At 44.0% G+C, this 27,201-nt stretch overlaps 2 protein-coding genes and 1 pseudogene across 21 annotated transcripts in view; 1 reads left to right on the forward strand and 2 right to left on the reverse strand.

Annotated features, from left to right (window-relative positions):
- CPOX (coproporphyrinogen oxidase) overlaps positions 1-704 on the reverse strand; it is a 217,103-nt gene extending 216,399 nt beyond the window's left edge. Inside the window, exon 1 of the mRNA XM_070071952.1 lies at positions 567-704. The gene's annotated coding sequence lies outside the window, so the exon portion shown is untranslated. The remainder of the gene's footprint in view (positions 1-566) is intronic.
- Positions 705-751: 47 nt separating this feature from the next.
- ST3GAL6 (ST3 beta-galactoside alpha-2,3-sialyltransferase 6) overlaps positions 752-27,201 on the forward strand; it is a 69,417-nt gene continuing 42,967 nt past the window's right edge. For 7 of the 20 annotated variants that reach the window (XM_070071954.1, XM_070071958.1, XM_070071956.1 and 4 more), the window contains exon 1: positions 752-927. Coding sequence is in view for 2 of the 20 variants with exons in the window: in XM_051859402.2 (XP_051715362.1) it covers positions 1,291-1,411 (121 nt within the window). In the remaining 18 variants the exon portion in view is untranslated. Of the gene's footprint in view, positions 928-949; positions 1,441-1,886; positions 2,502-27,201 lie in introns of those variants that run through there. The other 13 variants (XM_070071953.1, XM_070071965.1, XM_070071966.1 and 10 more) reach the window with 9 other exon arrangements.
- On the reverse strand, positions 4,104-27,137 carry LOC138849444 (polycomb group RING finger protein 6 pseudogene; annotated as a pseudogene).

Genomic DNA, 27,201 nt, shown 5'->3' on the forward strand with positions numbered 1-27,201 from the left:
CCTTCAGGAAAACTAGCCAGAAGGGCAAATTCCCTAACTTTCTATCCCGGCCCCGGGCTCTCAGGAGCCACGCTGAAAATGACAAAAATCTGTGTGGGTTACCGGCAAAGCAAGTTGCAGAAAGAACAAAGGACATGAATACTTGGAATCCTTTTTTTTTTTTTTTTTTTTAACAGCGAAATTGGGGGAAATAACAAGTGCGACCTCCTAGGTCTGCTCCTATAATTAAGAGGAAAGCAGGCAGGCCACGGCAGAGCCAGGGCTTTGTTCCAGTGTGGGACACCTGGCCGGCTCCGAACCACACACAAACGGGGCTCTTTTCTCTGGGGCGGTGGATCGCATGGGACCCTGCGGTTCGGCGCCCGAATGCTGCCGCTAGGAACTGAATGTCGGTAGACATGCAGCATATGACAAACACGGACATTTTAAAACTATTCGGATGTATACATATCTCAGGACATTATCGACACAGACTTTTCCCTAGGGAGAACCTCTCTAACGAGGAAAAAAAAAATTCCACCTTGGTCCTTCTCCCTAAAATAACATCGAAAGACAAAAAAACTTACACATTTGTCCTTGAAAGGTTCAGCCTGCGAATTGGGAGCTCTCTGAACACACCCCTCCTTCTGCTCCGGACCAAACCTCCAGCCGCGCCCCGAGCCGCCAGCAGTCCCCGCGGCCACCAGTCTCCCCCTCGCCCCCGCCAGCGCTGCGAGGCCGAGGAGGACCGGGCCGCCCCCACGTTCGCTCCTGCAGTTTTCCAAACAACCCCGGGCGGGATGGGAGTGTCTTCTTGGCTGTGGAAATCGATCCTCCTACCTTGTCCCGAAGCCACCCGCAGCCTTGCCCCGGCCTTCCCCTCGCCTTGATTTTCCTATCCCAGACGCCCAGCGAGGGCGCGCAGCTGGAGTCCGCCCCGCCCGAAAGGTAAGCTTCCCCGCAACGCACCCCCCTCCCCAGCCCTGCGATCCCGCATCGCTGTCCCGGGAGACAGAGGAGCCCGGCAGCCTCTCCGCGCACTGCACCTTCCTTCGCGGACTCAGGGGCGGCCGCAGCCACCGCGCATCTGGCGCCAGCTGCTGCGCAGGAGGAGCTCCGGGGGGCGCTCCGCGCAGTTGCGGGGTATCCAGACTCTGGCGCGGCAGAAGGCACGCGGGGCTCGTGGACGCCTTGGACTCCACACGGCGCCGTGCCCTCCTCCTCCAATCCGCAGCCAAGTCCCCGGGGGGAAGGACTCACGCCCACGCTACCTCCCTCTTGTTTCTGCTGGCCGAGGGCTTCGGCGGCTCGATGCGGCAGGCGCCGCGGAGGCAGCAGTCGGCTGGAGCGAGCGGCGCGGGCGGCCGGAGAGCAGCGGGCCGGGCCAGGAGCCCAGCGCGCCTGGGCGGTCGTCACGCCTGGGCCTCGGCGGGTAACTCTCCCAGGCTCGCTGGGCTGCGGGTGTGCATGGCTTGGGCGAGGGAGGCTGGGGGAGAGGGGGACCGGCTGCAGACCAGGGTCAAGGCTCCTGGAGACCGCGCTGCCCGTAACTCCGGGTTTTGGAGACTCTGCGGCTGAGGGCTGGGAGCTCGGTGCGCTCTGTCCTGGCGCCCAGCCTGCCAGCCCCAGAGCACGTCGCAGGCGGCGGCATGAGAGGCTCGGGGACCCGCAGCTGCTGAGGGGGCACTGGGGGTCCCGGAGCGGGCGGCGGGAGCCTAGCAGATCTGCGCTGGGACCTTCTGTCTCCGAATCGAGGCGGGGCTGGGCGCTGGGGAAGCCGACTGGGGTGCCCGGTGCCTGGGTCACTATTGTTTTGTGCTGAAGGGTGCACCAGGAGGGGCGATGGGTCTCATGGTTTCTGGTCTTTGACGTTAGAAAGTTTTTGTGAGTAGCCCCTCTTCCCGCCACTGGGCAACCAGACCTGACAAAGCAAGCGCCGAGGCAGTTTGGGACCGACCGGCTAGGAGCAAATTGCAGTGTTGGGGCTGTCGTTAATTTTCTGGGTCGGGGAGAGGCAGTCTCTTTGCAGCCGTTGGCTCCGCAGCTCTGGACGACCTCAGCCCTTTGCTTATGTGCTGGTGTTTTGGCTTTATTTCAAAAGCGATTTTCAGAGACCAAAAATAAACCCAAAGCACCTTCTTTTGGGATTTTTCAGTGGAAGCGATAGGGGGAGGGGAACAGGCTGCAGGCCGGCGGGGAAGTGGGGGCGTGGGAGGGGGGAGCCCGGCTGTCGTTCAAAGGTAGTGTTTAGAAAAGTGTGGGGTGGAGATGGGGGAGACCGAAGCTTGGCGGATCGGAAACCACCAGTCACGTTTGCTGTGAGAGGACCTCCTGAGTACTCGATCGAGTTGCTGGCTGAGGAAACTTTGGAAGGTTTGCGTCCTCTGTGGTCCGTGTCCACATTGACCTTCAGGTCCCCGAGGGCCGCCTCTCTGAAGTTAGCCTGGAAATTTGCCTTTCGGATCTTCAGCCTCCCTTTCTCAGCTGCGGCCCAGGCAACTGTCTTTATTTACACGGAGAAGGTAAATATTTGGGAGAATCGGATCAAGGTGCCAGATTACTTTCCGTCAGAAAGCATGCTGATTTGGTGTTTTTAAATCGGTTTGTTGCTTCCTGCCCTTCTCACTGAGGACTAATTTTCAGGCACCCTTAAACTGTCCTTTCCTTTGTTGTCTCTGAATGGGGCCAAGTGCATTAGATAATGGCAACTTTGGTTTATAAGAAGAGAACTTTTTTAGAAAATATTTCTATTTCTGCTTCTTTGATCTGGCTTCCAAAATTGTCTTTAATGGATCTCTGGAGTGGGAGGACTGGTCTCCGTTCCGTACCTGATTGTGCTTTCTTTGAACCCAATTTTTGCCTTAGTCCATGAATGTCAGTCTCAGATTGTACCATGTCTTGTTTTAATGGGGCAATAAAAACAGAACTGCAGGTCTGACTACACTGCAGTAGATTAACTGGAGCTGTCCCACTTGTTCTGATGTCTCAAATCAATAAAAATCCCCGAGGCTTAGAAAACAATAGACAGTATTGAAGAAAGAATACTTTTAAGAGACTTGCCATGAAAATACATCACTCTGTCTTTTGTGAAATGGTGATTCTCAGGGTTTCCCATTCTAGAACTCAGTGGCCAAGGAGTGAATTTCACAGCTGTATTCTTCTGTTGGAGATGTGAGTATTTCTGTTTCACATCAACTAGAACATTCTGAGAGCAGAAGTGAATAATGTCATCTTCCTGTGTGTACGGTTCCCTGAGAAGCATCATCTGCTAACCGTGCAGGTTGCCAGATGGCTTCTGTAAATTGTGATTCCATCCAGGGTTAGGGACCAGAGATCTGTTTAGCATGCATTCTAGAGGCTGCTTGTTGAGAAGGTGAGGGAAGCATGGAACGCCCATGTGGCACCTATTCAGAATCGCAGCATGTTTAAACAGGTTTTGCCATTTAATCTGCCTGATAGCCCTATGAGACAGCGATTTGTAGCTCTATTTAATAGGTATAAAACAGCTAAGAGTGCCCTAGGTTAAGTGAATGACAGTGGATCACAGAAAGCTCTGCCCCTGTCTCTGCCTTATACCATCCTGGGAAGCTTCCACAGCAAACATTCTTAACAAATCCTTCCATTCTTTGCATGTATCTTTCTTCTTTGTCTCAAACACACATAATTTATATATGCCCTGAGCTGGTTATACTTCCTAATTACCCCTCTGGCTGGGCTCTTTGAACAGGTGGTCTGCATTTTTTGCCTCTCTTTTGACAGCTGCAAACTTTCACAGATGAGGTACTTTCTATGTTCTACACATCTTTGATGTGCCACTTAGGTGTGCTACATCTGGCCAGTCTGGGAGATTGTCCTGTCTTCACTGCATTGTATTCCAGAAATTCTTTTCTTTCTGAGTGTGTCTTCATGAAGCTCCTGCTCACCCTTCAAGGACCAGATGCATCTTTCCTGGAAGAAGTTGTCTCAGGGCTCCATGTTCACTTGGCTGAAATGAACCTCTTTCTCCCATCTACTTCAACTGCAATGGATGATAGCACACAGCACAGTTTCCAAATTGGCTTGCCTGGATTAAGAACATGTTTGATTCGGAATGAGCTTTATGGTGTTTTAGTAGGAAACTATATTTATGGTTCCACATCAGCCTGTCCGGAACACACTTCCCTTAGCATTGAAAGGGTAACAGGAGTCCATTCCTCTGGCAGTGACACCTCAGCATGATCTCTAAGAGCTGCCAAAGAGTCATCCTTAGCCTGTTAATTAATTTATTGTCTGGTTAAAGCTAACTGTCTGAGGGACACTTGAGATAATAGCAGTTTTCCACTGCACTTCACCACTGATTACAGTTTAGGAAGCCAAATGAAGGAAATAGAAATAGAAACACTTTCTAGAAAAATTATTTTCCCTCTCTCTCTCTCCCCCTCTTTATAAAAGATTTATTTATTTATTTGAAGTAGAGTTACAGAGCGAGAGAAGGATAGTCAGAGAGAGATCTATCTTCCACCTGCTGTTTTACTTCCCGCATTGCCACATTGGCTGGGACTGGGGTAGGTTGAAGCCAGGAGCCCAAGCGCCTCATCCAGGTCTCCCACGTGGGTGCAAGGGCCCAAGGACACATTAGCAGGGAGCTAGATCGAAGATAAGCACCCGGGACTGGAACTGATGCCTTTACGGGATGCCAGCACCTCAGGCAGCAGGTTGACCCATTGCACCACAGTGCTGGCCCCAAATTCTGTTCTTGTAAACCAAAGTTACCATTATCAAAAGAATCTCTGAAGCAATTAGCCTTTTTCAGAGACAACAACTAAACAACAGTCCAGTGCCATGATCACTGTGCTGGGTGGGGTGGCAGCAGTGGAGCACAGGCTGGTTTTTTGGTGGATCTTGGGTGCCTTTCTACATGGTCCTCCACAGATGGACTTTCTTCATGATCAACCACTGTTTTCTGAGTATCCTCTACATAACAGGAGATGTTCTTGAGGGTAGAAAATGGAGTGTGCCCTGTTGAACAAAATAGAAATAGCCCCTGCTCTTAGAGAGCTTCTGCTTTTGTGGGATACAGAGTCAGTAAACAAGTTACAAGTCAATGGAAACTATGTTTCAAATAGATACAGTATTACAAAGACAATGGAGAGGGGGCGGGTATGATAGGGCACAGAGGAAGCTCCTCTTGAACAGAGAGCTTCAGAAGAGAGGAGGTTCGAACCGATGTGAATGATGAGAAGGAGCCAGTCAAGTGAAGAGAAGCAGCACTCTAGGCAGCGTTAACAGCAGCTGTAAAGATCCTGAGGCATGTGGGAATTTGGGGTGGTTGAGAAACGAAGTCAGCATGTGTGGAGTTGCACAAGTTGCAGTTGGCTTTTCTTTTCCTTGTTAATTGGCCATCTGTGATTTCTCTCTCTTTGTCCCAGGTCAAGGCACAGGCCTATCCAGATTATAGGGCACAGAGGACCCAGTAAACTCATATACCCACTTAGTTTCATGTTCATGCAAAAAAAGCTCTCCATCATTAGTTCTCTTCTGATCAAAAATCTCTGAAGTCTCTGGGTTGGCTGGTATCATCTTAAACTAGGTACTAAAAATTAAGTTAGTGAAATCAAATCACAATTGTTATCTTTTGCAAGGCATTCTTTGTTGCAAGAGGCAATATTCTCAATAATCCAAAGCCTGGCACTTTGCTGAATTCCCACTCCCATACCCAAGGCTGGGGTCTCTGCAGTCTGTCACAAGAAGTTCATGTTCTATTTAGAGTTTCAGTGGAAATGTGCAGGGCTCCTGCAATATTTGTCATGGGAATATACTATGCCTGAGAATTTCATTTCTGTTTATATATGATCTTGGCAATCTTAGAGCAGCACTAAAATGACCTTAAATTTATTATTTCTGATAAATTAGTAGTACCGCTTTGTCAGCAATGTACAGAAGGTCCCAGGAGTTTGTCAATATTTTTTTTTTTTGATTCCATGATGTTTTTATTATCACTGTTATTCTGGGGAAACCTGGCACAGTTTTTAGAGATTTAGAGGTTGTTTTTTGAGATTCTTTAGCCGGATGAACTGCTTATTTATTAATTGATGTATTCAGCGTAGCTAACATATTACTTATAGCTTTTTGTTTGTTTGAGAGGGCAGTGATGTGTGTTGTCTTGCGTACCCCTATGTCCTCTGCAGCTGGCACAGTGGCCAGTGTATCACAGAATTAGCAAACTCTTGTCAGATGACTCAGTGAGTGTCCATTGATTGACTTACAATGTTAATCTTTCAGCTCAGTTGTACATCTTTATAACAAGCATCATTTATCTTTATAATGATGATTAACAGTCTATCATGGGGCTGGTGCTGTGACGTAGCAGGTTAAGCCTCTGCCTAAAGTGCCAGCATCCCATATGGGGGCCAGTTCAAGTCCCAGCTGCTCCTCTTCTGATCCAGCTCTCTGCTATGGCCTGGAAAGCAGTAGAAGATGGCCCAAGTCCTTGGGCCCCTGCACCCATGTGGGAGACCCGGAAGAATCTCCTGGCTCCTGGCTTCAGATCTGACCAGCTCTGGTCATTGTGGCCATCTGGGGAGTGAACCAGCAGATGAAAGACCTCTCTCTCTCTCTCTCTCTCTCTCTGTATCTCTGCCTCTCAAATAAATAGATAAATCTTTTAAAAAATCTATCATCTTAGAAAGTTTACCCACTGGAGGAAACAGATTCATCCCTATGGATTTGTATAGATTAATTAAAACCCTCGGGGTTGGCATTGTGTCTTAACAGGTAAAGCTGCTGCCTGCAAAGCCGGCATCCAGTATGGGCTCCATTTCCAATCCAGCTCCCTGTTAATGGCCTGGGAAAAGCAGCAGAGGATAGCTCAAGAACTCATGCCCCTGCACCCATGTGGGAGACCCAGATGAAGCTCCTGGCTCCCGGCTTTGGCTTGGCCCAGCCCCAGCTGTTGTGGTCATCTGGGGAGGGAACCAGTGGATGGAAGATCTCTGTCTCTTCTTCTCCCTCTGTAACTGATTTTCAGATACATAAATACATCTTAAAAATAAAAAAAAGGAAGAAACCTCGGAAAAAAAGTTTTTCTCCTTCTGAAAATATTAGTGTATTTATGTTGACAAGGAAGAGATTAGTATGTAATGTTATCATGTGACTCTTCTCATATTTGTTTTTGTGTACAGTAGACTTTCAATGTAGTTTCATAGTTCCTAATTTGTGATAATTTGGATTGGGCTAGTTAGGTGCTGCAGTTACATTACTGAGGAAATACCGGTGCCAAGAATGTGAACAACAAAATCCTTTCCCTCTGTAATAATTAAGTACAGCATCTTTATGGCCATAATTTCATGCTCTGATTTTCAAGCACTTTAGTAGGCCAAGATTTCATTGCCTAATTTCCAATAGCTTTGATGTTTCTTAGCTTTCTATTAGATAGCACTCATTTGAGAAGACACAACTAATACCCTGGGGATTAAAAACTGCACTAAGACTGCCAGAGCTGGTTGGGTGGAGTTGGAGAGAAGCTCCTTGTGACTGAGGCCAGGGCACAGGGTGCAGACTGGCCCCATGGGGGCTCTCGCTGAGCGCATGGTGACACTCTCAGACAATATCTGCAGAGGGCATCCTCTTGCTTAGTAGAGGTACTGTGTGTTCTGATTTTAAGATGGCCCAGAAAAGGTTCTAGCTTCTAGCTTTCTTTTCTCCTGCCGTGCAAGAACGTGATGCTATAAAAATGTAGCCTTCTTGTCTTTGAGCTCATTTTAGAGTTCCCATCCACCATCCCATCAGGTTTGGTGCCTCAGAGGTCTTTTTCTGACCTCTTTGCAGAGTTTTCTTCTTAGGATATATTCTGTTGCAAATGTTGAGGCTGACACCATAGAAGGAAGTCTCCAATGTTTTTTATTAAAATCTTGTGTGATTCTTTAGTATGTAGAGACACTAATGTGTTAAGGAGTGCAGGAAGCAGAGAGAGGGAATGTGTCTATTTTGTGGTCAGCATAGAATAAAAAGAGATCACAGATTTTAAAAAATTTCCTGATTCCTCCTTATGTGTAACTAATCATATTTACCATTGCAAAATGGGTTAGCTGGGAGCAGTGAGGTGATGATCCAGCATCCTGGTAAGGCATGGGTGGATTTACATCTGCTTTTCAGCAACAATTAATGTAATTTGCAATTTTATTTAATTATTTAATTGCTAGAGTTAATTAGTTAATTAGTGATAGTTAAAGGAGCTTTCTATTGTCAGTTACCTTCTGAGATAAAGGACATGGCTGTCAAAACACTTGATATTTGGAGCTAATGTTTTAGGTAATTTAGGTAATTATTTTGTTGTATCCTAGCTGTGTTACAAATAAATGATGAATAATTGGAATTTTTTGATAAACAGGATGGTAGGATATGTGTGCTTTATGATCATGATCTATACATGCTTTGCATGCACTGATTGCTTTGGAGGGCAAATCTGGCCCATCTATTTCAAAAAAACATATTTATACAAATTGGGTAGTTATGGCATTTCTGCTTTAATCATAACATATTCACTTATTTAAAATTTTTTATTATTATTGTTATTTTATTTGACAGAGACAGTGAGAGAAAGACAGACAGAAAGGTCTTCTTTCCGTTGGTTCACTCCCCAAATGGCCACTACGGCTGGAACTACGCTGATCAGAAGCCAGGAGCCAGGTGCCTCCTCCTGGTCTCCCACGTAGGTGCAGGTGCCCAAGCACTTGGGCCATCCTCCACTGCCTTCTTGGGCCACAGCAGAGAGCTAGACTGGAAGAGGAGCAACCGGGACAGAACCCGGCACCCATGTGGGATGCCAGTGCCTCAGGTGGAGGATTAACCAAGTGAGCCATGGCGCTGGCCCCAAAAGTTTTATTATTTTTAAAATTATTTATTTATTTTTTGAAAGGCAGAGGTACAGAGAGAGAGAGATCTTTCATCCACTGTTTCAGTCACCAAATGGCTGCAATGGCTGGAGCTAGGCCACTTGGAAGCCAGGAGCCTTTTCCAGGTCTCCCATGTGGGTGCAGAAGCCCAAGCCCTTGGGTCATCATTTGTTGCTTTCCCAGGCACAATAGCAGGAAGCTGGATCAGAAGTGGAGCAGCCAGGAACTGAATTGCCCCAGTAATCACTTCTTATAAAGATCTTTTACTTAAGTTCTCTACCTATGACCACCAATATTTCTATAATGTATCTTTCATAATTACATTTCTTAAGCATGGTTTTGATTCTGGAATTTGTTTTTCTGCAAAAAATCTACCAGTCATGCAGTTTTCTGCCATTTCCAACATTGCTAACTTTATTTTTACTCTCCCATTTGACCCTGGAGCCACGCAGGCCTCCTAGGGCTGTTGTTTGGGTTCTTTTACATTCGGGACCTTTCTCCTTCAATGCTGCCAGGCAAGCCAGGTTATAATTGCTTTTAGTTTCTAGCTTCCTGGCTTATAACTGCATGACTCTGAACAATTTGCCTAACTGCTCCGAGCCGTACTTGTGTACAAATTTGAAATGTTCACATCACAATTAGTATAAAATATGTATAAATAGTTCAGCATTGTTTCTGCCAAATATCAAATTTTTTGCAATGTTGTATGCAATTCTTACTATTACAGCTCTATTAGTATAGCCATTATCACAACACTATTCTTCCTCAAATACTTAAAATTAACCAAAAAGCCTTTCTGGCTCATGTTATGTCACTCTATTCTTTCTCAAGTCTGTTTCTTCTTAGCACCTGACTTTATCTGGAGGATATTAATCTACCTACATTGGTTTAGTTCTTTAATTATTCTCTATTGAAGAGCAGCAAATATTTGGGTCCCTCTCCTCTGCCAAGCACTGTGTGTTATATAGGGATCCACAGGCACATAATAGAGAATTGCAGGAAGTGTGTGTACGTGTACACATGCTTTTAATGGGACTGGGGAAAGACCATCTGTAGGTTAAATAGGGCTATGGATTGTTTCAGGGTAAATTAGCGGTAAGGAGTAAAAATGACTTTCTCCATATGTCCATTTAAAAGCCTAACATCTTTTAATTTGAGGATTTATTTTTAAGTGATTATAGTTATCCCTGTCCTTGGTATGGCCTCACATATGCTTTCTTTCATAGATTCTTCTCTATCCTCATCCAAATGCAGATGAGAGGTAGAAAGGGAATTCCTCCTTGAAAAGCCGCATCCCAACACATGATAGCGTGGAGTGGTGAGGTTGGGTTGAGGCGGAACAGCATTTCATGCAGCAGGAACTGTAGGGTCAAAGGTGCTGTGGTGAGTAGGATTAAGAACTGCACAAAGTTTGCTGTTAGTGGAGCATGACGTTCAAAGTCGAATATTTCAGGATGAGGCCTGAGAAGCCATGGGAGTCAGCCCAATTGGACTTGCAGGTCTGTGGCCTCTGTATCTATATCTCCCTATGCCTGTGCACTTAGGGAAGTAGGTCTATGTAGGCAATTTATAATAGGCAAAGTCTGCATTTGTGACGTACTTCTAAAGGTGGACTTGGATTTTACATATGGCATAATAAGGCCTCTCTTCCAAGGACTGTTTTCCTAAGCAAATGGAGAGACCATTCGTTGAAGTCATACATGCATCCTCTATAGTATAATTATATATACTCTATAGTGTAATTATATATATATTATATAGAATATATTATATAGTGTAACTATATACTCTATAATATATACATATATATTACATATACATATACATTACATATATAATGTGTATATATACATTATTGAATATATAAATATAATTCTATAAATAATTTATAACTTATACAGTATAGTTTGTATAAGTGTCAATTTATGTAATAAATATGTATAATTTAAGTATACTATAAACATAATTATATATGCTCATACATGCATATAGTATACTCTATGTATACTCAATAGTGTAATTCATAGCAGAGCTTTCATTTTTAATAATGCAAGTGTTGAAAGACTGGAAATGTTGAATATCATTTATGACCTCGGGGGTGTGGGGTTCTTTATGAAATGTGATGGCAGACAGGGACTTGGGCCAGCTGGTGTCCCTTAGTGAGAAGTCGCAGGATCACTACAGATTCACGCCTCCCTGACACATTTGACACGGCAGAAGGCCTGCCAAGGGTTTCTGTTCACAGCCTCGCTTTCTGTGAGCACATTTTTTTTCGCTGTGTTTCAAACTCTGTCTGTTTTGACCATATTTGATGTGTGTGTCTTTGTTGGCATTTCAGTTAAGGTTTGGCCTCCTTCCTCCCTTCAGGCCCCTGATTTGCTAGATCAATGTGCTGCTGTTCACAACTTTCTGCAATAACTGCTTTCAAATGTCTGAATTATTTTGAATTCTAGAACATCTTGTGTTTTTACTCCAAAAATATTTTCCCTACTAAGCTGAGTGTTGCCTAGTAGCTTTTAACTCTCTCTTTTGGTGGCAATCTCTCTTCCTTAGTAATTAAGCAACAAGACCCAAAGCACCCTAACCTCGAGAGCTTAAAATTCCTGAGAAGAATTAGATGCGAAGGAAATAAACACTGGAACTTGAACTGTAATTAGCCTGTAAGTGGGAGGTTGGGGAGAGGTTTGCTAGGCGGCTGGGCAAACAGAGGGAAGCAGAAAGTGTCAGCATATTTGCAACACTGCAGGGGAGGATGAGCCCTTCCTATGGGTCTGTGCTCACCAAATAACTTTTTTTTTTTTTTTTTTGACAGGCAGAGTGGACAGTGAGAGGGAGAGACAGAGAGGAAGGTCTTCCTTTGCCATTGGTTCACCCTCCAATGGCCACGGCTGGCGCACCGCGCTGATCCGATGGCAGGAGCCAGGAGCCAGGTGCTTTTCCTGGTCTCCCATGGGGTGCAGGGCCCAAGCACCTGGGCCATCCTCCACTGCACTCCCTGGCCACAGCAGAGAGCTGGCCTGGAAGAGGGGCAACCGGGACAGAATCCGGCGCCCCAACCGGGACTAGAACCCGGTGTGCCGGCACCGCTAGGCGGAGGATTATCCTAGTGAGCCGCGGCGCCGGCCCACCAAATAACTTTTTAATTATCGCTCAGGGATTTCCAGGTAAAGTTGCTAACCTGATGGTTCAAAACTATAGAATCTTTGGCACTTACATTTTATGTATTAGAAGAGAATCACTTGGGCCTTTCCAATTATATGCCAGGCTCCTAGGAATTGCACCCCTCAGGTGAACTAATCGCTCGCGGGTCTGAGCCTGCGGGGCTGAGCTGCCAGTCCTTCCTGGATAAGGCCTCTCTCAGAGGGTCTGCCTCGGCCACCTCTAGTTCTTAGCTCCATCTTCTGCAATGTTTCACAAAGTTTCTTGGGAAATAGATCGGGCATATCAAGGAGTAAATTTCCAAACAGTCAACACCTCCAGGTTTATCACCTCCAGCTGAAACAGGACACCTCCAGCCTCCTACCTGAATTAGCACCCGGCAGAATCTGAATGGCTCAGAGCCTGGCTGGCTGAATGTGAGGACTGAGCACCCCTAGGAGGGTGGGAGAGGTTCATCTGGGTCACCCCTAAAAGAAGCTGTGTTGAAGTCCTAACTGTTAGTGCCGCAGAGCCTGACCTTATTTAGAAAGAGGGCTGTGGCAGATATAATTTGTTAAGATGAGTTCGCAGAAGAGGAGGATGGGCCCCTAGTCCAGGATGACTGGCATCCGTGTGAAAACAGTGACAGGGAAAACACAGAGGAAGGTGGAGGGTTAGTGAGGTGACGCATCTGGAAGCCAAGGAATGCCCAAGATTGCTGGTTCACCACTGGAATGAGGAAGAGGCACTAGAGGATTCTCCCCTGCAGTGTCCAGCGGGAGCGCAGCCCTGCTGACACCTTGATTTTGGGCTTCTAGCCTGCTGTACCCTGCTGTTTTAAGCCACCCAGTTTGTGGTGTTTGTTGCAGCAGCGCTAGGACACTCACACAGAAGCTCTGCAATGGAGGACTCTGCTTTGTATTCCTTGGATCACACCTGGCTCTTGGTCTTGGGGTTGCCCGCCCGGCTGAAGGCTACAGCGTGTCCAAGCTACCCCTGTGTGATGGTCTCACCCACAGTTTCCTTTGCTGATGCTTGCTCCCAGTCTGTGATGTGCTCCCAGGAACACAGATTTCATGACCATTAGATGGCTTTTTCTTCATCCAATCGGCTTTTCACCAGCACCTTTGGGATGAGCTAGTTTGGTTTCCTGACATGCTGCAGACTGAACATGGCAGAGCAGCCACCTTGTCTGGCTTACCTCCCAGACCCAGACTGGGCCAAATCCTTGTGCAGTTTCCATCAGCTCATCTGGTCCCAAACCATCTTTGAAGGGAAAACAAACAAACATACTCCTATCACTTTATTTTTTAATTAAAAATCTTCATTCATAGAAGTTTAGATAGATAAATAGATAATAGATAGATACAACTCTAAAATAGGGATTGGTAGAGGCCAGGAAGGGTGAGGGTATGAGAGGAGATCTGATTATGGGCAGTGACATGCCAGGTGAAGGTAGTGGGTTGTGGTACTACATAGAGCTGTGTGGTCTGTGATAAATTGCTTGCTATGATTGATTTATGCTGTGTGTGTGTTGAAATATTGCACTATACACTGTGCATAAAAATGTACAAGAATTTCATAGTAAAAACCCAAAATTTAAAAAGTAAAAAGAGTTCAGAATGAAAGATGGATAAATACCTGGAATATTCCGATTTTAAGTGTATGATCTAGTAAATGTTAGTAAATTGATAAAAATCAAGTTTGATTAGTTAGAGAACCAGAATCATAGGCTTCCCTACCCAATAACGCGGTGTCTGAGGTGCTCATGAGGCCGTCACATGTTCGACCTTTGGCCAAGACTGCTAAAACCACTGTAATTGAGTCTCTGTTACCTTCATTTTAATCTTGCAGAGATATGAAAGATGTCTTTGTTTTCAATAGGAAGCACTGAAATAGTTTCAAATAATAACAAAAAATAATATGTTTACTAGCATCGAGAAAGAAATCTTCAATTTTCAGTGTGACTTTCTGTAAATAAATGCTTCGTTTGACTGCACTTGGTTGTATCATAGATCTGTCCTCATTGGAGAAAATGAAAACTGTCAGATCCAAAAGCAGCCCTACAGCTAGGCCTTCAGTAGCAACAGGGAACTCTGCAGAGCCTGAGACTACAGGATGTACTTTCTTTAGCAAATGGTTTTCAACCGCCTCACCACCTATCTGTTCTTTATTTTGAGCTGAGTTTCTGGTGCTTGTGGAGTCACAAGGCTCGTACTGTTGTAAAGTCTCCAGGGTGACCACAGGCTCAGGTCAGTTCCCGTGCTCCCCACTTCTGCTCTCACAAGGGGACCTAGGGACTCTACTGGCAGCATTTCTTGTACATTTAGAAAATTTTAAAAATTATTTATCTAAGAGGCAGAGAGACAGATACAGACTGCTCCCAACCATTGGTTCACTCCCCAAATGCCTGCAAGTGATTGGGGCTGGATTAGGCCAAAACCTGGTGCTGAGAATTCACTCCAGGTCCCCCAAATAGGTGGCCAGATCCCAATTACTTGCCTCTTCGCCACCGTCTGCCAGGCTGTACACTAGCAGGAAGCCAGCGTTAGGAACCGAAGCTGGAAATTGAATCCAGGCACTCTAATTTGGGACATGGGAATCTTAACCACTGGTCTGAATGCCTGCCCTGACATTTCTTTTAAATGCTCTTAGCAGAGATTCTTAGTCTCGAATGGCCCCAGTCTAGGTGATCGCTGAGGACATGAGCTCTTTTCTACTTCCCTTTCTGTTTTATTCAGAAGCCATTGACTACTGCTGGTAACTATGTCTTAGGGACATGTAAAAAAATCACAAACATGGAGGACTTGCAAATATTTATGTTATCTTATTTTGTAGTTTATTTGCTGTGCTTTATTTTCTTATTAAGTCTTTTTCCACCTCTCGCTCCTGATGTTTATTCTTGGCAAATATTTTCTTTTTTTTTTTCTTTTTTTTTTCTTTTTTTTAATTTTTTTTAACTTTTATTTAATGAATATAAATTTCCAAAGTATGATTTATGGATTACAATGGCTTCCCCCCATACCGTACCTCCCACCCACAACCCTCCCCTTTCCCACTCCCTCTCCCCTTCCATTCACATCAAGATTCATTTTCGATTATCTTAATATACAGAAGATCAGCTTAGTATACATTAAGTAAGGATTTCAACAGTTTGCTCCCACACAGAAACATAAAGTGAAAAATAATAGATGATTTTTTTTAAATGATGATGAAATCAGATCAGACCTATTGTCATGTTTAATCCCAGTGAGAGTCAAGTTGGGAGTTGATAATTTCTTTTTTTTTTTTTTTTTTTACAGAGGATCAGTTTAGTATGCATTAAGTAAGGATTTCAACAGTTTGCACCCCCATAGAAACACAAAGTGAAATATATTGTTTGAGTACTCATTATAGCATTAAATCTCAATGCACAGCACATTAAGGACAGAGATCCTACATGAGGAGTAAGTGCACAGTGACTCCTGTTGTTGACTTTACCAATTGACACTCCTGTCTATGGCATCAGTAATCTCCCTATGCTCCAGTCATGAGTTTCCAAGGCTATGGAAGCCCTCTGAGCTCTCCGACTCCCATCTTGTCTAGACAAGGTCATAGTCAAAGTGGAGGTTCTCTCCTCCCTTCAGAGAAAGGTACCTCCTTCTTTGAAGACCTGTTCTTTCCACTGGGATCTCACTCACAGAGATCTTTTGCCAGAGTGTCTTGGCTTTCCATGCCTGAAATACTCTCATGGGCTTTTCAGCCAGATCCGAATGCCTTTAGGGCTGATTCTGAGGCCAGAGTGCTATTTAGGACATCTGCCATTCTATGAGTCTGCTGAGTATCTCACTTCCCATGTTGGATCACTCTCCCCTTTATTTATTCTATTGGTTAGTGTTAGCAGGTACTAGACTTGTTTATGTGCTCCCTTTGACTCTTAGTCCTTTCATTATGATCAATTGTGAACTGAAATTGATCACTTGGAATAGTGAGATGGCATTGGTACATGCCACCTTGATGGGATTGAATTGGAATCCCCTGGTATGTTTCTAACTCTACCATTTGGGGCAAGTCAGCTTGAGCATGTCCCAAATTATACATCTCTTCCCTCTCTTATTCCCACTCTTATGTTTAACAGGGATCACATTTCAGTTAATTTTCAACACTTAAGAATAACTGTGTATTAATTACAGAATTAAACCAGTCATATTAAGTAGAACAGACAAAAAAAACTACTAAGAGGGATAATGTATTAAGTTGTTCATTAACAGTCAGGGCTATGCTGATCAAGTCACCATTTCCCATAGTGTCCATTTCACTTCAACAGGTTTGCTTTTTGGTGTTCAGTCAGTTGTCACCGATCAGGGAGAACATATGGTATTTGTCCCTTTGGGACTGGCTTATTTCACTCAGCATGATGTGTTCCAGATTCCTCCATTTTGTTGCAAATGACTGGATTTCGTTGTTTCTTACTGCGGTATAGTATTCTAAAGAGTACATATCCCATAATTTCTTTATCCAGTCTACCGTTGATGGGCATTTAGGTTGGTTCCAGGTCTTAGCTATTGTGAATTGAGCTGCAATAAACATTAGGGTGCAGACCACTTTTTTGTTTGCCAATTTAAATTCCTTTGGGTAAATTCCAAGGGTGGGATGGCTGGGTCGAACAGTAGGGTTATCTTCAGGTTTCTGAGGAATCTCCAGACTGACTTCCATAGTGGCTTGACCAGTTTGCATTCCCACCAACAGTGGGTTAGTGTCCCTTTTTCCCCACATCCTCTCCAGCATCTGTTGTTGGTAGATTTCTGTATGTGAGCCATTCTAACTGGGGTGAGGTGAAACCTCATGGTGGTTTTGATTTGCATTTCCCTGATTGCTAATGACCTTGAGCATTTTTTCATGTGCCTGTTGGCCCTTTGGATTTCCTCTTTTGAAAAATGTCTATTGAGGTCCTTGGCCCATCTCTTAAGTGGGTTGTTGGTTTTGTTTTTGTGGAGTTTCTTGATCTCTTTGTAGATTCTGGTTATTAACCCTTTATCTGTTGCATAGTTTGCAAATATTTTTTCCCATTCTGTCGGTTGTCTCTTCACTCTCCTGACTGTTTCTTTTGCAGTACAGAAACTTCTCAATTTGATGCAATCCCAATAGTTGATTTTGGCTTTGACTGCCTGTGCCTCCCGGGTCTTTTCCAGAAATTCTTTGCCTGTGCCAATATCTTGAAGGGTTTCTCCAATGTTCTCTAGTAACTTGATGGTGTCAGGTCGTAGATTTAGGTCTTTGATCCACGTTGAGTGGATTTTTGTGTAAGGTGTAAGGTAGGGGTCTTGCTTCATGATTCTGCACGTGGAAATCCAATTTTCCCAGCACCATTTATTGAATAGACTGTCCTTGCTCCAGGAATTAGTTTTAGATCCTTGATCAAATATAAGTTGGCTGTAGATGTTTGGGTTGATTTCTGGTGTTTCAATTCTGTTCCATTGGTCTATCCATCTGTTTCTGTACCAGTACCATGCTGTTTTGACAACAACTGCCCTGTAGTATGTCCTGAAATCTGGCATTGTGATGCCTCCGGCTTTGTTTTTGTTGTACAAGATTGCTTTAGCTATTCGAGGTCTCTTGTGCCTCCATATAAATTTCAGCACCATTTTTTCCAGATCTGAGAAGAAGGTCTTCGGTATCTTGATTGGTATTGCATTGAATTTATAAATTGCTTTTGGGAGAATGGACATTTTGATGATATTGATTCTTCCAATCCATGAGCATGGAAGATTTTTCCATTTCTTGGTATCCTCTTCTATTTCTTTCTTTAAGGTTTTGTAATTTTCATCGTAGAGATCTTGAACGTCCTTGGTTAAGTTTATTCCAAGGTATTTGATTGTTTTTGTAGCTATTGTGAATGGGATTGATCTTAGAAGTTCTTCCTCAGCCATGGCCTTGTCTGTGTATACAAAGGCTGTTGATTTTTGTGCATTGATTTTATACCCTGCTACTTATTCTTGGCAAATATTTTCTTTTTATGGAAAAAATCTCAGGCCAGTCATTCTCTATGAAGATAAAACATTTAAAAATTTGAAAAATTATAAAGTAGTGCACTTTAAACTCAGAATTAGGGGATCTAGGGCAGGGCAAAAGTTATGTTTATGTGTGTGACTATATGGACCTGCCTTTAGTATGTGCTCTCTCAGCTCAGACAGTCCTTGCATCCTGAAGTGCCATGGCCCAAAAGAGATGGCTGGGTAATAAAATATATGGGATGCAGGCATCAAATAGATAGATCTCAAAACCAAAAGTGCAGAGTAAAAAGCACAGATTTCAGAATATCATGTGTTTGCTGGCAAATGTTAAGTTAAACCTCATTATCATAAACCATATGATGTCTTTGAGAGAGTATGTGTGTGTTTGTAAATGTATATGAATAGAAAGTAGAGTGGCTAACTATTAAAGTCATGATAATAGTTATCCCTGGGAGAAGAGGAACAGGTGTGGGGAAGGAAGCATACATCTGTATTTAAAATAAATCTCCAAGAAGATATGATATTTTGGCAAATGGGTTCATGATTATGAGTATTTGTTTTATATATATATATATATAAGAATATATATATATATATATATATATGTGTGATCTATTTATTTGAAAGTCAGAGTTACAGAGAGAAAGAAGGTCTTACATGAGCTAGTTCACTCCCCAGATGGCCGCAACGGTCGAAGCTGCACTGATCTGAAGCCAGGAGTCAGTAGGTTCTGCCAGGCCTCCCATGGGAGTGCAGGGGCCCAAGGACTTAGGCCATCCTCTACTGCTTTCCCAGGCCATAGCAGAGATCTGGATTGTAAGTAGAGCATCCAGGACTTGAACTGATCCCCATATGGGATGCCGGCACTGCAGGTGGCAGCTTTACCCACAGCACCACAGCGCTGGCCCCAGGTATTTGTTATATTAACATTTGGACTTTATTAACATTTTTGTGATGAAAAAACTCCATGTAATATTTCCTAGTGAAATAGATCCCAACTAGGACTAGGAACCATGTAGTTTGCAGGGCTCTGGGAATGAGACTGAATCAATTGTTGAACACATCTAATATTTCATGATGCCATTCTGCAAAAGATGTGAATGAGCAGGATGAATTTTCACAGTGAGGAAGGCCCCCAGTTGTCCTGGCTCCAGGAAAGCTGTACTAGCTTACAGGTCAGGAATAAAGACCCTTGCAGCAAAATCAGGACCACACCAGGCTTGACACCTGCTAGCTGGAGAACTAGGCAAGTGTTTATCTTCTCCAGGCCTCCATTTCCCTCTCTGTAGAATGAGAGTAATAATGCCCATCTCAGCACCGTTGTGAGGATCAAATGGGTTCCTGTGTGTGAAGTCTGGAATGTAGAAGCTGTGCTACAGGATAACCTATTATTTTCATCACCACCCCTCATTTAGCAGCCTTAGTTCTTCCAATGGACCCTTCGTTTTTCCTGCGGGATCTTTACCACTGTTATTTCCTGTACCTAGGATGCTCTTCCTTTCTCCCCTATTGCATCTGGGTAACTCCTTATCTTTCCCTTGCAGGGTCAGGTCCTACTCATACAACTGTAGTTTGATAATAATTTATGAACTACTCGCTAATGTCTGCTTTTCTCACCAGATTGGAAAGTGCTTTTCTGCTTTACTGCTGTGTCTCTAATGCCTAGAACAGTATTTGACATAGAGTAGGCATGGGGAAATTCTATACTGAGTAAATCAGTAAATCAGCAAAGTTACTGTAGAAGAGGCAAACATTCAGAGTCAATTTTAGGAAGAAATAAATTTGATTCAGTGCACTTTGGCTTAAGGATTAACCTACTGGTATTAGGAAGTAAAACTAGGATTATATAATTTAATAAAAATATATGCCATATGTACTGGTATATTTTAATAATAAATAATATGGTAGCACAATTTACTTGACTGACCCCATGTTTATAACTCAGCTTGAGGAGATCATCTGATGGATGGTGATGTATATATTGTCACACATTTTCATTTGTTATAGAAAGCAAGACAGTTTCCAAACCTGGAATCTTAAGGCTTGATAATATGCCCTCAATCTAATGCCTTTCTTCAAAAATTGCAGAATAGGTAAGGAGAAAAATGAACAAGCAGGAGAAGATACATTCTAAGGGTTAGATCAACCTAGCCTCATTCAGAATAAACTGGCACAATAAATGGTTTGCAAATAGGGATTTTGTAAATAAGATAGAATGTTATTTGTAACTTCTAGGCAAACCACAACAGTAAACCCTTTGGAAGGGTGACTTTCAGAATGGAAGAAAGGCAGGAAACTGACTCCATAGATGAGGGTTTATTTACTCTGGGAGAGAAACATCAGAATGCCTTCACATTTAAGGAAGCCCTGTGGATTCAGATACCAACTTATTTCTCCAAGAAAGGCATCCCATAGGATTTTGAGTTGTTTGACAGTACAGATTTATAAGATAAAGTTGGGGAGTAGAGCAAAATATAGCCAAGCAACAAGTGGGGACTTTAAAAAACTGAAGGAATTCTCATGATTTAGATGGATGGTAGGAAGGTGAAATTCTAGGACTAGGAAAATTCTAGGACAGGGTTCTAGCCAAAAACAACAAAAACAAAAAGAGTAGAATTTGTTATAATAAGAAAGAGAAGAGGAAGGGGAGTGGGAGTGAGGGTGGGAGGGTGGCACAATGGGAAGAATCACCAAGATCATAAAGTTGTAATTGTGAAATGTATGAAGTATGCAACCACAGAGCAGTATATGCCTATATACATTCATATATACATACTTCTAAGTATGTAACAACTTGCCATAAGACTCTGAAATCCCTTAAGCTGGCTGATAAAAACAGCAGCTTAAGTGTTAAAAAGATCAATGGATAGGAACAAGTGATAAAATGTAGATACAATCAAGAGTTAAAGTGATCATTTTAATAGGACTAAGTGTTTGGAAACAAGAATAGACAGAATTAAAAAGAAGTGGAGGCTCCACCATGGGAAGCAGTCCATATAGAAGACTCATAGAATAATAATCACTTTAAGTAACCATCCGACCTCAGAATCAGCCTCAAGGCATTCCAGTCTGCCTGGAAAGCCCAGGGGGAGCATTTTAGACATGGAAAGCCAAGACACTCTGGGAAAAAATGCCCTACATAAAGGACCCTTGTGGGTGAGACACCAGTGGAAAGAAGTGGCCACCAAAGAGAGTACTTTTCTCCAAAGGGAGGAGAGAACTTTCACTTTGCTTATGGCCTTGTCAAGCTACTGGATCCAAAAGGCTTCTATAGCTGAGGCAGCTCATGTCAAGAACATTAGATGATCATTGATGTCATATATAAGAGTGTTATTTGTTAAATAAACAGCAAGAGTCACTGTGCACTAACTTCCCATGCAGGACCTCTGTCCACAAAGAGTTGTATCATGAAACTTAATAGTAAAACTTGTTCTCAAGAATTGCTTCATTTTAGTGTATTAAAAGGAGGATATTATTATGTCTCCCAAGTTATAGTCATGTCTAAGAGCTCAAAAAAGATGTATTATTCTTGGGTTCTTCTTTAAAGACAATCAAGTTTCAAAAAGGAAAGAAGGGGGAGGAAGAAAGGGAAAAGAAGGGGGGAAGTGAAAACACCTTTAAGAATAACAAAGAACACCCCTTGTTTAGACTGTTGAACACTTCTCTTAGTTTTTCTTCTCCATTCTTTCTTCCTCTCTTTCTTTCTTTCTTTCTTTCTTGTTTCCTTTTCTTTTTTATTTTATTTTATTTATTTGGAAGTCAGAGTTACACAGAGAAAGGAGAGTCAGAGATAGAGAGGTCTTCTATCTGATGGTTCACTCCCCAACTGGCTGCAGAGGCCAGAGCTGTGCAGATCCAAAGCCAAGAGCCAGGAGTTCCTTCTGGGTCTCCCACACGGGTTCAGGGGCCCAAGGACCTGGGCCATCCTCCACTGCTTTCCCAGGTCATAGGAGAGAACTGGATTGGAAGTGGAGCAGTGGGGACCTGAACCATTGCCCATATGGGATGCCGGTGCTTCAGGCCAGGGCATTAACATGCTGCACCACAGTGCTGGCCCCTCTTGTTTCCTTTTCTTTCTCAGACCAAACAGGAGAAGGGGGAAGAATGGAGAGGGGTGTGTGGGAGGATGGGGGTAGTGGGAAGAATTACTATGTTCCTAATGTTGTATTTATTAGAGACATACAAATAAATTAAGAAAAATGGAATCACTGGGAAAATTACTTCTGAGTCATGTGAAATCCTACATTTCCATTAACTGTAATATTCTGAAATCATAAACTTATTCTTTGGTTTCAGTTACTTTCCAAGCTCAGAATAAGGGTGCTCTTTTCTACATTTTTAAATTAAGTAATTAATTAATTTGGCAGAGTAAGAGACAAATAGAGGAAAGAGGTAGAGAGTGCAAGCTCCCATCCATTGGTTCACTCCCAAAATCCCACAACAGACAGGTCTGGGCTACACTGACAAAAATCAGTGTTGGAGATGACATTTTCTTTACAAAATAAGTTTAGGGCTGATACTGTGTCATAGTAAGTTAAGCTTCCACCTGTGGCACTGGTATCCCAAATGGGTGCCAGTTCATGTCCCAGCTACTCCTCTTCAGATTCAACTTTCTACTAATGGCCTGGGAAAGCAGCAGAGAATGTCCCAAGTGCTTGGGCCCCTGAACCCACATGGGAGACCAGGAAGAAGCTCCTGGCTCTTGGCTTCCACCAGCCCAGCTCCAGCCATTGTGGCCATTTGGGGACCGAAACAGTGGATGGAATCTCTCTCTCTCTCCCTCTCCATCCCCCCCCCCTCAAATCAATAAATCTTAAAAAAGTAAGTGTTTATTAGATGTTAGATATTATATACAATTCATAAATTCCTTATGAAACAATTGCCAACCTTTCCCAATTTTGTGGGTACTTTCAATGTATTTGCAAATTTTGCTGTGAAAGAGGGTCTCTAGTTTTAAGCAACATGCTTAAAACTGAAGTCTTTTAATGAAAATGATTTCTCAAGGGGCTGGTGTTGTGGTGCAGTGGCTGAAGCTGAAGCACTGTTCAAGTCCTGGTTGCTTCACTAACTATTCAACTCTGTGCTAATATCCCTGGGAAAGCAGTGGAAGATAACCCGAAAACGTGGGTCCCTACCATCCACTTTGGAGACCCAGATTGAGTTCTAGGCTGCTGGCTTCAGCCTGGCCCTTCCTCAGCCATGAAGGCCATTTGAGGAATGAACCAGTAGATAGAAGATCTTTGTCTCTCTGTCTCTCTCCCTATAACTCTGCCTTTCAAACAAATAAAATCTTAAAAAAAAAATAGCTCTCAAATGCCCTTTTTCTTTATTCCAGTGAAAAAAATAATGGGCAAAAGAAAATTAAATTGACTTACTGAGGAAATAAAAATATTCTGTAACCTCAAATTCACCTAAAATATTTTATTACATTCAGAAGTAGTGCTATTATAAGTTACCTATGACCAAGCACACTAGGTGCTCAAATGAAATGAATATTCATGAAATTAACATTCCAAGGATAAAAACACTGTTGCCAGGAAGCCCCTCTTATGGTAAGATATGGTTAAAGAAATCTCATTTACATGGCAAGCCTATAGCAAGTGCCATAAACACTACAGGAGACACTCCCTACACAGTAAAATGACAGTCCATCAGTTTTAGAACTGAATAGCATCATTTTAGTGGTGTTGCTAGTGTGAAAAAAAGAAGATACAAGTTCAAGATATGATGGCACCAGATCCAAGTAGCCAGTAGTGTTGGTATCTCTGTGGGAGCGCACCCTGCAGTTTAGCAGACTGGCTTCCAGTCTTCTGCCTGCAAGCACGCTTCTTTCCCAAAAGGATGCCTGCTCAGCAGAAGCCACCCCATGGAGCAGACTCCCAACCACCAACCTGAAAGGGATGTGGTTCAGCAAAGAATAAGATAGACTTGAAATCAAAAGGAATTTTACAATGAGAGTTTTGTAGATTTTCTCAGAGATGCTTTTTCTGTATATTCTCTAGTGAAACATTCCAAATTGTACTTACGTCATGATTTCGGTGTGATAGCTAAGTTAGGTCTGGAACACCACACAGCAGTGGTGGCTACATGTTTCGTGAAAATCTTCGGCGAGATGCAGTCCTGTAGAAGCCTCCTTACTGTTTCCTTCATCACGATGTGCCTAGCAGCTTCAAGGGATTTTCAGAGAGGAAACCACAAGACCATAATGAAAGACACACAGACTGCCCACCTATTGTGAGATTTCCCTTAGCGTCTGACTGGCTCCAGCAGGTGATCGCCACAGATGATGCGTACCTGGCAAGTTGGATCAAGAACCTTTTCTCTTCTGAGGAATTTTTTCTACATGCCCAAAAATTGCCTCTCCTAGAACTTCAATAAGCTTATTTTCCAGTGGATTACAGTTGTCACGTGACTTCCTCAGGCACCAGTGAACTCCAGTAGTAAAGACATATCAAGTTCAGGAGGAATATGAAATACGGATTTTAGGATTCTTGGATCTTTCTTTGCTTGAAGGGACTGGCTGTGGAACAGCAGGTTTAGAGACTTCCAGGCCTCTTTACAGAAATCCTACACTTGCTTCCCCCCTCCCTTTTCTAATTTGTAGACTATATCTTGCAACTGTGGGACCAACCTTAGGTTACCAAGAGGTTATGTCTGATGTATTACTCTGTTGCAATTTGACATCTATTGCTATTGTAAAAAATGTTACAATGCAACTTTTACAAAAGGTTTGAAGACATTCTGTAATGGTAATAGTAGCTATTAAGTAACCTTTGCCTAGAGAAAACAAGATATATGGGGTCAGCTCAGAAGTATTACTGGTTGTGGCCGGCACTGTGGCTCACTAGGCTAATCCTCTGCCTTGCGGCGCTGGCACACCGAGTTCTAGTCCCGGTTGGGGTGCCGGATTCTGTCCTGGTTGCCCCTCTTCCAGGCCAGCTCTCTGCTGTGGCCCAGGAGTGCAGTGGAGGATGGCCCAAGTGCTTGGGCCCTGCACCCCATGGGAGACCAGGATTAAGTACCTAGCTCCTGCCATCGGGTCAGCGTGGGTTTCTCTCTGTTTCTCTCTCTCTCACTGTCCACTCTGCCTGTCAAAAAGAGAAGTATTACTGGTCGCCTGGCCCGGTCTCCTCCAGCCCCCGGGAGAAGTGGCTCATCTCTTTCTGTGCCTCCTCCTCATTGTCTTCCTCCAACTTGTGATTCTCCAAGTGGTCCAGGCTGTGCTCCCACTCCAGTTTTAGTGCCCAAGGTGCCCCTATCCATCCTCTCTCCTCCCTGATACTACCCCCACCTCCGCCTCCGCCTCCACCTCCGCAGGTGTTTCCAGAGGTGGAGAACAACCTTGGCAGCGCCTGTGCCGGCCACTTCGCAGCGCCTGTTATGGCCCTGCCACAGACCCCGTGAGGCAGGCTAGGTCAGGCCAATAGGCTAGAGTGAGCAGGTGCTTGGGGGCCTTGGGAGGACTCCTGAAATCGTGTACTTAGAAGACTTGTGCTGGACCACACTTGGGTAAACACTTGTTTAACTAATAGTCACCCTTTTTCCAAAAACAATGTTATGTACTTCTCACAGTTTATTTTCAACACATTCACTGGGGGTGGTTCTGTGGCCTGTGATGTGGCATCCCTTATGGGCCCTGGTTTGGGTTCCAGCTGTTCCTCATCCAATCCAGCTTTCTGCTTATGGCCTGGAAAATCAGTGAAAGATGGCCCAAGTCCCTGGGCCCCTGCACCCACATAGGAGACCCAGAAGAAGTTCCTGGCTCCTGATTTCCTATAGGCCCGGCTCTGGCAATTGCAACCATTTGGGGAGTGAACCAGTGGAAGGAAGACCTTTCTCGCTCTCTGTAACTCTACCTCTCGAAAACAAAACAAAACAACAACAACAACAAAAAAAAACCTTTTACCTGAAAGGCAGACACACACAGGGAAACAGAGAGAGGCACTCCCACCTGCTGATTCACTCCTCAAGTTCCCTCAAGCCAGCAGCTCAGTGCAGGTCTCCTACATGAGTGGCAGGGACCCAAGCACTCCAGCCATTGCCTGCTTCCTCCTAGGGGCTGCATTAGCAGGAGCACCTGGACTCCAACCCAGGTACCCTTATATGTGTTGGGGTACAAGCATCCCAACCAGCACCTTAACCATGAGATCCAATGTCCACCCTAAATGATATTCTGATGCTCCTGTTCACCTTATAACTTCACTATTCAAAGCATAGGCCACCAAGGAGCAGCATCATTGTTACCTTGGGGCCTGCTGGGAACGCAGATCATCAGGCTCCACCCCAGAATCAAAACAAGATGCTCCGGTGATGCAACAGACTTTAGAGTTGGTTCAGTTCTGCCCTGCAAAGCCCTAGCAAGTGGTCCTTATAACAAAATAGTAATGAATGACCAACCATGAAATCTGTTATTTTCTTTAGGCAGCTTAAATATTAGCAAGTTCTTCCTGGTACTGAGCTCAAGCCCAACTCCTTGAATTTTGAATTTAGTGGTCTTGGTTTAAGCCCTGGTAGCCTGGGACCAGGCTAATTCCTCTTCTAGAAGGCACTTCACAAGAGATTAGAATATCCTGTTTCTTTCTGGGATTTAAGCTTTTCCAGGTGTAACTAAATCCACATTGCCAGGTGTTCCTGGTATGACTGTTGGAGGTTTCTTCTCTAACCTATTTAGACTACAAATCTCCTTTATTTATTTATTTGAAAGAAAAAGAAAGGAGAGAGAGGGAGAAAAGGAGGAGAGAGAGAGGGGATAGGGAGAAAAAGAGGAGAGAGAGAGGGAGGGGAGGGGGGAAGGGGAGGCGGGAGAGTAAGGGCGAGGGCAAGGGCAAGGGCAAGGGCGAGGGCGAGGGCGAGGGCGGTGGGGGGGGGTGGCACAAGACCTCATATGCTAGTTCACTCTCCAAAGGCCTGCAACAGCCAGGCCTGGACCAGACTGAAATCAGGAGCCTGGAAGTCAATTTGGGTCTCAGGTGGGAGACCCAGTCACCTGAGCTGTTTCCTGCTGCTTCCTGGGATGCACGTTAGCAGCAAGCTGGAATGGGAAGCAGAGCCAGGACTTGAACCAATATGGGATATGTGTGTCTTAACTGCTGCTCCAAATACCTACCCTGGAGACTATGTAAGTCTTAAAGGACTCTTCCAAGTTTAATGTCATGATTGATCCTTTACTCCAGGTGATAGTGGGTAGAAGATTATAGAAATACAGCAATGGTAGTATC

This window comes from Oryctolagus cuniculus, chromosome 4 (assembly GCF_964237555.1).
Source record: "Oryctolagus cuniculus chromosome 4, mOryCun1.1, whole genome shotgun sequence".
In the NCBI taxonomy this organism is placed as follows: domain Eukaryota; kingdom Metazoa; phylum Chordata; class Mammalia; order Lagomorpha; family Leporidae; genus Oryctolagus; species Oryctolagus cuniculus.